Below are 12,252 nucleotides of genomic sequence, written 5' to 3' on the forward strand. Positions count from 1 at the left end.
ATATTTCTTATCTGAAAATGGTTAAATTTATTACAAATGTCGATTTTACGATAAAATAACTCTCTGGTAACAAATGGATATAATTTGCGATTCTGGAAAAGTCGGGAATTGGAAAGTGGGATTTGAGTGGCCACCCTGTCATTGCAGATTGGACCTCTGGTTGCTGAAATGCAGCGAATGAAAGAAAAAGAAACAGTAAAATTGATGTATCTAAAGTCTCATCCAAACAGCGGTTTATTTGTTAGTCCCAATATCTCAGAAACTTATGGTCCTGAAAAAATGATAAAATTTTGTGATCTTTTCGAAAGAAATATCAAGGTACAAAATTCTTATACTCCATGAAAAATACATAAAAGAACTATGTAGTAGATTAATTTATTGTGTAATAATAATTAAGTTTTCTTACTCTTCCATATTGTGAACTAACAATTTGTATTTTATTGTAATTGATTTGACAGTGTAACAAAACAAACAAAACATTTCAACAATAGTTCAAAAGAACTGACAACTCATCGCTCAGCTGCCTCAAGATTTCCAAAATGTCCAGAAGATCGGAATCTTCTCCACTGGAATTGATTCGATTGTAGTAAAAGTTATCCAAACGTTTCGAAAAGTAAGCAATATCTTCCGGGGGTATCGCCCAGGACTCGTCGAGCCACAAATAGCGCAGCTTGTGGCAGTACTGCCTCAGGTGGGTCGTCGCCTCGCAGCTCACCCCTAGTCCGTTCACGGACAGCCGTTCCAGCTGAGCCAAGCTTCGGCACATCTCCTCAATAAATCCGCCGTCATAAGCAGCGTCCTGGAGTTGGAGCTCCGTCACCGCGGGAAAAAGCCTGAAAACGGTGCGCAGTTTATCGCTCGGAACGTTACCCGGAGCGCCGACTTTGAGATACGTTAGCGAGGTGACCGGTACCGGGCAGTTGAACGGATCGTCCTCTACGTTGGTAACTCCAGAAACGCTGAAGCTGAGGCGTTGCAATCGCTTGGGCTGAGTGATTAGCGAAAGCAGTTGATGCCAACTGTCGAAATCACACATGGTGAGAGTCATGTAGCGTAAATCGGGCGAATGCCGAAGTAGTTCGCTCAGGGAATCATCCGGTATGAAAACGGAGCCAAGACACAGTTGCTTTAGTTTAGGGAGCCGAGCGCCTTGCTGGATCAGGAGGGTTGGCCAGCCAGCGGTTCCTGCCTTGCCGTCGATTTGGAGATGTTCCAAGTTGGACAGCGCCACGTTCGGAATCTCCGGCAAGACGTTCTCTTCTGGAAGATACCCGCCTTCGTGCCCAACGTGGGGATAGGAAAAGCCCAGAAAAAGCCGCTTGAGATTTGGGAGGGCTCGTAGAACATGGTGGAGTTCCTGAAGATGGTTAAATCAATTAAATGTTAAAGAAAACTCTGGGTGCTACAAACTTACAAGAGGATTGAACAAAGACAGTTCTTCGATCGCTGGATGTGCTTCAACAAACTGAACTATTGCCTCGAAGAAGCCATAACAGTAGCCGTAACTGTCACGCAATTTAACCTTCCTCAGATTCAGCTCCGTCAACAGCGAAAGCTTCCTCAGATAGCCTTGCGGAACGTCCAGAACCAGCTCTTTGAGGCTGCTCTTGGCTGACTGGATCAACCCGACAATTTCGTCGATTTCTCCATCTTCCTCATCGACAATCGCGAACTCGAGCACCTCCAGCCGGGTGATCAGACGGGCTAACGGGCCTGGGCGGGATTTTTTGAGCGATAGTCTCCTCAGATTGATCAACTTGAAGTTAACCCTGCCCGTCCTTCCGAACCTCGCGGAAATCAGATGCAGCGATTTGAGGTTCGGTGCGTGGCGCAACACGTCCACCGGGAACTCGCACCCGCACATGACGAGACAGGTCACCGTTGAAGCGACCTGCGGCCACCACGCCGCGATGCTCCCAATCTTGGAGTAGTTGTCCAACTGGAACATCACATTCGAGGCCGGTACGGTCCCGGGAGGTTTGTAGTTCCGGTTGATCATGGTGATGTTGCGATCGTGGGGAAACTTGAGCCAAAATTTGTCCCTCAGGCCGGGGCTGCTTCCGATGGCGTCCCGCCAGCGGTGGCAGGTGAGACGAGCCACGATCAGGTCTTTAAGGGGCAGATTGAGGAAGATTTTCTGCCAAATTTCCGGTGGAAGTCTAATCTCGATCTTGGGTTGTTTGGGTTGTATCCCCGAGTCGGTCAAGAGCTTCCTTTTGGGCATGGCGGCTGATTTGACTCTTTTCCGAAATCTAATCTTATATTACAAAGTAACAATTTCCCTAACAAAAATCAACACAAACTGTGCTTTGCCAAAGCAACAAATCAAAACAAACTGAGACGATTGGCAAGTTATCGTTGTTAACGTTTGAGTGTCACCGTTGGGTAGAACAATAGGGACATCAACGCAAATTAAACAAATTTTGTCAAACAATTCAACCAACGTTTGTGCCATCAGGTCACGCTCTAGGTTGGTGACGTCCCGTCACCCAACGGTACCAAAACTCCGTAAAAAGCTCCGTGCGCCTCCACACAAACACGCAACGCACCCAATAAACATTCAATTAACAATATATTGTTGCATGCATCCAAGTAGCCCGCCCAGTCAATTCCTTTTGGGCGACGTTCGGCGGCGACAGCCGCCTGCTATGGTCAACCGAAGAAATTTGGTTGAACCGCAGTAGGCCGCGCGTACGGTACACTCGGCCCCAAATCGAGCTTAAATTGCGTGCAAATTACGCAAAGTTTGATGGGTGCTTAAATTTATGGTAATTGGAACGCCAGACGGCTCGGCCATTAGCTTGCGCTTGCTAGAACAATTTGGAATCGATTTCACGGTGAAATGTTGTAGGTGATTTCCCTATTGCTCTGCGTTTCGTCGATCAACTGTGGTGCAGTCGATCAAAACGATAAGCTGTCAAATTTGACGATCATGCATGTTTGTCGATCGTATACGTAGTTGATCCTCTAAACACGACAGTTGGTTTGTTAAGAAGCTGCTATGCCCAAAAGAAAGCATTTGACCCGTTCAAGGGCGGGCGCAAAGCGCGCCGCGATCGACCTTCCACTTCCACCGGAGCTCCTTCAGCAAATCTTCCTGAACCTAGAGTTCAAGGAGCTTCTTCAAGCGCGGCGAACCTGTCGCCGCTGGCGTGACGCCATCGCCAGCTGTCCCGAGCTGAGGGACAGATTTCTGCTCCAATTTCCTCACGATCGCGCGATCACCAAGATCAACCGAAACTACAAGCCACTCGGGGACTTTCCGGCCGCGAATGTGCAGTTCAAGCTGGCAGACTACTCCAAGATCGGGAGTATCAACGCGTGGTGGCCGCGGGTCGCGTCTACGGTGACCTGTCTCGCCATGCGGGGGTGTGAGTTCGCGGTGGACGTGTTGCGACACGTGCCGAACCTGAAATCGCTGGAGCTGGATTCCGCGAGGATCGGTGGGGTGGGGAGGGTTGATTTTAAGTTGAAGAATTTGAGGAAGCTGGCGTTGAAGGAAGCGAGGCCGGGGCCGTTGGGCGGGATGATCGTGCGGCTGGAGGTTCTGGAATGCCGGAGTGAGGTTGAAAATCTGGAGGATCTTCGCTCGATCGTCAGCTTGATCAAGTCTGCGCAATCGAGCCTTGTGGAGCTGATCTTGGACGTTCCGGCAAGCTATCTTCAGGATATTGCGCAGCTGACGGAACTGCGGTTGAAGAAGGTGAACCTGAATGCTTTTGCTAGCAGAATGACCTACGGAGCTACGTTGATTCCGTTCGCTGAAGCTTATACATCGATCGAGGATCTGACCATCGTTGATTCACTCGATGAAGAAGTAAGTTTGTAATCTTGTGCTGATACTTTGGACTAACTCACCATGATCTCCAACAGCCTCTCCACACCATGCTTCGATCGCAGTCTAACCTTAAGCGACTTGAGTTGAAGTTCGCCTCGCCAATCATCGACTACAACGAAGATCAGGAACTCAACACGCTTCCGGCGATCCCCACCGGTCTTTCCACCCTGGAACACCTCCGAATCGAATGCGTTGATAACTCGGGTTGGCCGAAGCTTAACTTCCAGCGCGGCTGTCGATTCCCGAAGCTCAAGCAGCTCCACCTCGAAGCGCTTGTCGTCAGGGGTGAATCGCTGCGAAGGTCGCTGCGATACTCACCCAACCTCACCCAGCTGACGCTGGATTCCTGTGACTTTACCAGCTGGAACCAGCTGCTTCGCGTGATCACGCAGCCGAAAGCGCTGCGATCGCTGTCCTTCACCACCTACGAAGTGATGAAGACGCTCGAGGAGGAGCCGATCTCCGCCAAACCGTGCAAAAGCCTGCGGTATCTCCAGATTAATGTTCCCGAGCTGGATGAAGTTCCGAGGGCAAGAGTATTTGCGCTGTTCCGACTGTTTCCGCATCTGACCGAACTCCGCATCGAATCCGGCGTCGACGACGAGCTGGTCAAGGAAGTTTGCCGGAAGCTGACCCGGCTGGAGAGGCTGACGTTGCGCGTTGGGAGTACGACGCACAGGGCTGTGTTGTACATTCGGCACTACTGTCGAAATCTGAAGAACTTGACCCTGATGGGGATCTGGAAGTTGGAGGTTGAGGACATGCACTATTTCGTGCAAAAGTTGGATAGGTTCAGTCACGGCAGGTTTGAGTTTGTTGGTGAGCTGAGGTATCTCATTTTGGACTGCGTTAAGCTGAACGAATCGGACTCCGATTCGGATGTTGACCTGTTTTAGAACTTTTTGTAGTTTGTTCTTTCGAAAGTGATCGAAATCTTTCTGTATGTTTAAGTCTTTTTTCAATAAAACAACTTCTTAACAAAAAAAAACAAATCTTCAAAATCCGATCAAAGCGATAAGGAAGCGAGCTTTCTCGTTGACCTGGTGACACGGAATTTGCCCCTCCGGGGCTAACTTCGCAGCTCGCCGTTATCGGGAAAGACTATCTTTGGGTACCTGCGGACGGACACATTATAATCATTTAGGAAAGGTCCCGGTCCCTCTGACGATCGGTGGACAGTGGGAGCTTGATGGACAAAACTTTGGTTTGAACTTGCATGCAAGTTGCGTAGCAGTGTTGCCAGTTGAGCTGACGTATTATTACTCAACTTTAATAAATCGATAAAATTATTTTATTTTCATTTTGACAGTACTTAAAAGTCCCACAATCCCAACTATGCGTCACAGACCTGTTCGCTTGCCGCCAGCAAAGATTAAGATCCATCTCCCGGCAAAGAAGAGCCCACGGGCAGAGAAACAAACGACGAGAGTGATAAAATGATTTAATTTGCATGACAAACATCTCGCCAAAATGCCTCGAAAAGAGCATTTCTTTCGCGACTTTTTAATGCGTCACACCGCGTCATTTGGCGTCACAAGTTGAGCAATTAAACGGACTGTCCTTGGTTCCTTTTAAGAGTGTTTTTTTTCTTTCTCTCTCAGCGTTCCGGGCAGTAGTAGGCCATGCATTAACGTTAACGTCTGGGGGTTTTATTGGTTTTTCAAATTCACAGCCAATAATTAATAAATGGGACGGGAGATGAACTCGCTTTGCGGTCCTTAAAAGGTTCACAGTTTTTATTTCGTTTTTTTTTCGCTACATTAGATCAGCACAAAAAAAAACGAAGAAGACACATTAAATTGGCCCCCGTAATGAAATTATTACGACGACGGGGGTCGTAAACGAGCGGGAGATTCACTTACGGCGGAGCCGTAAAACGAACCCTGCTGCCGTTGGTGGTCAGTTGGGAAATGAAGTTTGAATTACTTCGTTTAAAGCAGGTCGTCAGGTTGTTGGGAAATTTAAAGTATCACATTTTTTTTACAGGCAAATTTGTAGACCGATCGATAAAAATAAAAATCTGACTCCAACTCCCTTTCACCCCAGCAGGCTGTCATTTCGTTCCGGCGGCAAAACAAACAATCACACTTGCTCCCCTTACATCTGGCACCCCCTGCCAGAGAGAAAGTGCAATTTGGCAACACTTATTACCCACCCACCGCGTCATCGTCGCGATCCATCATTAAGGGCAAATTGATTTTGATTGACGGTCGTGGAACTGTTGGTTGGTAAGACAAAGCGACATCTTAGATGGCGCTGACCTTTGGTGGTCTCCAGGGCCGCCACAAACAGACACTGACATTTCGGGATTGTGCGTCGCGACGCGGTCATCATCGGATCAGGGCAGGCGGTGATTGACAGTTGGTAGAGCGGTCACTTAGATCTTCGTTGCGATTGTCGGCGATTGCTATGATTGCAATTGGTAGATTCAAGACAGGTTTGGAGCAAAGTCTTGGATGTTTGTTTGTTTGATGAAATGGCCTGGTTGGCGATGTCCGGGGGAAAAGGTCAATTGTGTGGATTGAGATTGTAGTAGATTGCATCATTTGTGATTGATGGTCGGGATGATAGGGTTTGGATTAGTGTTTAGTTATGTCACGTAAGTTTGATTAACATCATCAATACGTCATAAGAAAAAAATTGACAAAATTACCAGTAATAATTATTCAAAAAAAATTGTTGCGAAATTGCCACATTTGACTGGCAATCCAATACGGTGTGACCTTAATCCTCCCCGGCCAAAGTGTCTGCTGATTGACGTGTAATTCCTTTTACAGCAAACAACAAGTACCTACACCACCAGCAGCAGAAGAATGCAATTTCTTCAGGTCAGCAACAATGACGATGTGCCTCCCCCTCCACCAAAATCACAAAAATGCCCTTCGCGAAACTCTTTATACAATAATTACATCTGAGGCTGAAGCTGCTCTTTCAAGATCGCGCCTCAAAATGTGCTCTCCGACAGAGTGCGTTTCGAGTCTCTCGTCGTGTTCCTGGGCGTCCTCGACCAAGTCGACAACCAACATGCATGCAAAATATCGCGGGCTGACGCCATCCGACGACGATGAACGACTCATTCATGCTTGCCCCGGCGCAAGCTCGAATGGACCCATCATCATCATCGGATTGGAGTGGCACAGTAAAAACGCTGAAATTTTGTTTTTTGATTTTAATTGGATTTTTAAAACAGAAATCCTAATTATACATTTTAGTGAAAAAAATCTCCAAAAAAACAAAGTGGAATTTTAAGAATTCATCATTCAATTTCAAAAATACAAAATATTTGAAAATTCGTAAAATCTATTGCAAGTTCCAAATAACATGAAAAAAATAAATAAAAATTTTCACAGTTCCCATTATTGGCACTTGCCCGCCAATCTTGCCCGGCGATCCGGTGGAGCCCGGTGTCAGTGGGGCAGTGTCTTAAGGCAGTTTAAGGCACTGGCAGTCAGTGGCTAATTGTTATTAATTTCGATCCCCGGCTAAGCTTAAACGTACCATATGACCAGCCAAGAGTGCAGAACAGTGCAAAATGAGCGCGCGCTCAAGCTCGACCTCTGAGGAGATGATGGAGAAATGGCGACGGATGAAGTGTGCTCGAGGAGGCTGGTGGCACCTCAAGTTTGCCGCGTTCTGTCGTGGAGAATTGATGGAAAAGGGGGGGTCAGCGGGGTTGAGTAGCGTATATTGAAATTAATTCAAGCCAATGCGAATTTAATTGAAAGATTTTCTCTCTTTTCTTAAAATATTTCCGAAAATAAAATCAAAAGCAAAAAAACTAATTCCCAAGCCAAAAAAGGGTTTTATTTTTCAATTGTGCCAAATCGTTGAAAATTGTTATGTAAATATTCGAGATGACATTGATATTCAATGGGTTTTTGTTAAATTTCATACGAAAAAAAAATGTAATTACTTCAAATAGACCATTAGAAAAGTAACTTTTAATGTCTCATTTAGAAAATTACAATTAAATGTTAGTGTAAGCATGTTTAGGCCGCTGCAAATATTTTTTTGAAGTTTATGTCCCTTGACTCTGATCAAAGTCAAGAGAGGGAGACACACAAATTTAAAAAAAATATAGGAAAATTTAAATTACAAGCCGTGGTTTGAACAGTTGATTAAAAATTGTTTGAAAATGCATTTTACACCAGTTCGGTTGTTTTGCAATCATATGTTTTCAAAATATCTAGGCTTTCACAAACAAATATTAAACGCAAGAAAATGCATGTTGGTTTGCAGCTGATTAAACTTTTTTTCCATTAATTTTGTTCAATTTGCCTCCTAACTTTTCAGACCGATTTAAAATGATGGGGAATGAGGAGAATGACAGAAACTTTGAAAATTATTTGCAATGGCCTAATTAACTTTAAATAAATGTAATATAAATTCATGGGAAAGTGAATAAAAAATACAAAATTTGATAAAAAAAATGTTTAAAAATTTATTTAATTCATAAAAAAAATATAATCAGAAAATTGTTATATTCATTTCCTATAAATCTGAAGATATTCATTTCTGTTTCAATAACGATTAAAACTTGTAGCCTAGAAAATAATGTTAGCAGTCTGAAATCGTCCAAAGATTCAGATAATGCAATACATTTTCCGATTCGAACTTATTTTTATTGAAAATAACATGACACTAGTTATAATCACAGTTGACACAATTTTTGAACTTTTAAAAAATGTTGGAAACTAGGGGAAATATACCCATTTTAATCACTCTAAGCCGTTCGACCAATTCTCATCACTTTTGCCGTTTTCTGCTATTAAATCAACATTTTCTGATGTATCAACAATGTAGAGTTGCTTGCTCACTTTTACTCGAGCTATTTATTACTTTGGAACAGTCAAAAACACTTTAGGAAAGCCGTTATTCATGATCAAAGTTCTGATAGGCTGATAATAGAAATAGGCTGAGAAAGGGCATAGTTCCCCTAGTTCCCCTACTTGTTGAGGTTATCTACCAAGCTCAATACGTGAAATTTGTGATTTTAATTTTGCAAAAACAACTTCTACTTATCAATGTCACTCGGTTTACGGTAGTAAAATATTTGCATGATTTGATTATTTTTTTGAAAATTTTGGGACAGTAGCGTAACTATAATCTATTACTGTTTATTTCAAAATCCTCAATAAAAAAAATGCTACGTAATTTGTGGCTGGCGGCTTTACGAATCCTGTAAATGGGAGTATGGTTTCGAAAATACCAAAACCCATATTAAAATTTATTATTTTCATTAGTTAAATTTATGAGTCTCCAGGAAATTCGGATAATTATTCGCGATTTTAATTTTTTTCTGATTTTCGATAACATGCTTTTCCTCTGCCCAAAGAAGCCACTTCGCAACGCCAAACCATTTTGTGGGCTGGTCATTCAAAAAAGGAATGTGAATATTCGAAAATCCTAGATCTGGTACACAGTAAAAGTTGAATTCCAAAATCAATTATTTTTTTCATTTTTTTTTACCTTTTAGGGGATCTCTGAAAAACACATTATTTTTTGTAAAAACATAACATGTTGTCTAACAAAAATTCAACCATCATTTTAAGAAGCAAAATATATTTGAAATCAAAAATGACTTCACCACCTTAAAAAAAGCACCGATTCATGTAAACTTTTTGTTAAATTGTTCGAGCTGAGAAAATTTCCTACCAATGCATTTTTCTACTTTGTTCGGAGGGTCATTGCTGAGATACAGGCTCCTCAAGTTAGATTTTTTTTAAATCGCGATATTTCGGAAACTATTGTTTCGATGTTCAATATAAAAAATGAAACTGCTTAAATATTATTAATTCTTTTTAATTTTAGATTTAAGAGTACAGTTTTAAAAAAGCTCAAAACGTTTATTTTGGTCGTTTTAAAATGCAAACATCTTTTTTCGCCTCATCCAAACTATAAGATGCCTTTTCTCTCTTCATAAATCCGTATTAACTTTTCAATAGGGCGAATCCGTAGATGTAAACAAGCAGCCTATCCCTTTCTTACTCAACGTGAACTGTCACTAGAGGAAGTGGGATAGACTGTTTGTTTACATCTACAGATTCGCCCTATTGAAAAGTTAATACGGAAATATGTTTTACATAGGTGCACACTTATTTTTAAACGGGGCATTTTATTAAAGAAAAACCAACAGTAACGCACTTAATTTTCGATAACAAATTTGATGTTGCATCTAAAAATTGAATTTGAAATTTTGTTAATTGTTTTACAGGCATCCCAATTTTCTTAAAAGTGTATTTCTCTGGTACCAAATGTTGCTCCATTCTAAGTTCTAGCGCAAAAGGTTCCTTTTGTTCATTATAAAACAAATATAAAAAAATTAATAACAAATACGTGATTTGGGATTTCATCTTTAAGTAAATTATTATTTAAATCAAAATAAGAGGAAGGGGGGTGTGGGTTTCAAATCCTCAAAATATGCTACGTCGTTTACGGATGGCACCAATTAAAAATAAGTTTACAAATCAAACTTATTTTTAAGGCACAATTATTCTTGTTGGATCAGAATAGATTCGAAACAGATTTTTGAATCAATTTGCTGAAAATGGAAAAAAAATCATCATGGCCGTTCTTTCCAGAAAGTTATTTTTTTCATTAAGCCATTGCAATGTGTTTGTCGCAAAATTGGCCAAAAATTAAGAGTGCTAAACATTTTCATTACTTCTCAGTTATTGATGCAGTTTGGTTCAAAACCGACTGCTCTTTCAGAAAAGCCAACAACATCCAGTACTTTGTTCTAGAAATCAGGAGGATAATCCAGTTTTTCCGCGAAAACTTAACACAAAGCCTTATGTGTGGGACAAACTTCAGATGCGTTTTTCTCAGTTTGCTGTTTTTGCATATGGGACATTTATGCGAACATGGGCAGTAAAACAAGTTTCAAAATTTTATTTGACTAATGAACTGATAACAATTAGAAGTGCATTTTCCTACCATGTTTGTTTAGCATTTTAATCCCATTTCAGTACTATTTGTTCCACCTAACCCCATTGTCCCCAACTTCCTCACCACGTATCGACACCCGGCTTATGTGCGAAACCAGTTCCATCCATCCGTCTCGCGAGTATTTTAGCATACGCTCAGCTGCTGCCTGATTGGACCCCAGAATCGCACTCTACTCACAGTCGCAACCGCAGCAGAGGTCGTAAAAATCGCAGTCGCACCGCGCCGTCAAAATAACAATCAAGGGCCCAACCGGCTTAGTCAGTCAGTGTGCCTCACTCAGTCGGTCGCGGAAAATATGAATATAAAAAAAGGAAGGGGCAAATATATTTCCTTATTTGGCCTAGACAGTGAGAAGTGGTCGCCCCTTGGTTGGTCGGTGATTCTCCGTGCCTTTTTGAAGGTGGTGGCCACTGCGGAGAGGAGTCTCCTTCGGTCCTTCAAGGTGGCTGATGGTGATGTTGAAGTTGTGGAGTGTGTGTAATTAACGCAACCATGACCTATATTTATGGTTCGAGGAAATTGAACACGAATCGGCTGTTATCGACCGCGCAGCGGATGTAAATTTGCAGATAAATTGAAAAATTGTGGGATTTTGATAGGATGAAAGTTTGTCCATACAAGTTTTCATGCAATTTTGGCAGCAGGTCAGCATTCAAAAAGGCTACTGAAATATTCAAAAATCTGTATCTTGAAAACGGACTTTCTGATCAATTTGGTGTCTTCGACAAAGTTGGTCAAAATCCATTTGGAAGTGTATAAATAAATAAATTTTGATTAAACGTGGGAAAAAGTCTACAAAATTTTCAAATTGACTGGGTAGCCGTTTAAAAAAACTTAATTGTTCATTAAACGTGGGAAAAAGTCAACAAAATTTTCAATTTAGCAGTGTTGCAATTTTATCAAAAAAAAAAAATATCTTGACTTTTTATTAAACGTGGGAAAAGTCAATAAAATTTTCAATTTGGCAGTGTTGCCATTTAAAAAAAAAATCTTAATTGTTGATTAAACGTGGGAAAAAGTCTACAAAATTTTCAATTTAGCAGTGTTACAATTTAAACAAAAAATATCTTGATTTTTTTCAAACGTGGGAAAAAGTCACCTAAATTTTCGATTTGACAGTGATGCCATTTTCTGAAAAGAAAAAATCTAAATGTTTTATTAAACGTGGGAAAAATTCAACAATAATTTCAAATTGACAGTGTGCCATTTTACAAAAGAAATTCTTAATTTTTGATTGAACGTGGAAAAAAGTCAACGAAATTTACAATTTCGAAGTGTTGCTATTTAAAAAAAAAGATCTTGATGTTTTATTAAACGTGGGAAAAAGTCACCTTAATTTTCAATTTGGCAGTGTTGCCATTTAAAAAAATCTTAATTGTTGATTAAACGTGGGAAAAAGTCAAAAAAAATATCAAGTCAACAGTGTTGCCATTTTTTTTAAAAGTACTTGATTTTTGATTAAACGT

At 41.5% G+C, this 12,252-nt stretch overlaps 3 protein-coding genes across 11 annotated transcripts in view; 2 read left to right on the plus strand and 1 right to left on the minus strand.

The window, feature by feature from the left end:
* The window catches only part of LOC120418014 (protein sickie), a 295,005-nt gene that overhangs the window by 138,556 nt on the left and 144,197 nt on the right, over window positions 1–12,252 (plus strand). The window lies entirely within an intron of this gene.
* LOC120418101 (uncharacterized) lies at window positions 416–2,359 on the minus strand. Its single transcript, XM_039580375.2, has 2 exons — window positions 1,415–2,359; window positions 416–1,357 (listed from the first exon to the last, which is right to left on the minus strand). Exons 1-2 carry the CDS (start codon window positions 2,222–2,224, stop codon window positions 482–484), a joined length of 1,686 nt encoding a protein of 561 aa, XP_039436309.1. The 5' UTR covers window positions 2,225–2,359; the 3' UTR covers window positions 416–481.
* On the plus strand, window positions 2,981–4,817 carry LOC120418111 (uncharacterized). Its single transcript, XM_039580387.2, has 2 exons — window positions 2,981–3,817; window positions 3,874–4,817. Exons 1-2 carry the CDS (start codon window positions 3,002–3,004, stop codon window positions 4,732–4,734), a joined length of 1,677 nt encoding a protein of 558 aa, XP_039436321.1. The 5' UTR covers window positions 2,981–3,001; the 3' UTR covers window positions 4,735–4,817.

Source organism: Culex pipiens, chromosome 2 (genome assembly GCF_016801865.2).
Source record: "Culex pipiens pallens isolate TS chromosome 2, TS_CPP_V2, whole genome shotgun sequence".
NCBI lineage: Eukaryota > Metazoa > Arthropoda > Insecta > Diptera > Culicidae > Culex > Culex pipiens.

Excerpts from the sequence above, each read along its gene's own strand:
- LOC120418101 (XM_039580375.2), bottom strand. The coding sequence starts at position 2,224 with ATGCCCAAAAGGAAGCTCTTGACCGACTCGGGGATACAACCCAAACAA. Across the intron at positions 1,358-1,414 it reads TGTCTTTGTTCAATCCTCTT|GAACTCCACCATGTTCTACG; the intron begins GTAAGTTTGTAG and ends AACCATCTTCAG.
- LOC120418111 (XM_039580387.2), top strand. The coding sequence starts at position 3,002 with ATGCCCAAAAGAAAGCATTTGACCCGTTCAAGGGCGGGCGCAAAGCGC. Across the intron at positions 3,818-3,873 it reads TTGATTCACTCGATGAAGAA|CCTCTCCACACCATGCTTCG; the intron begins GTAAGTTTGTAA and ends GATCTCCAACAG.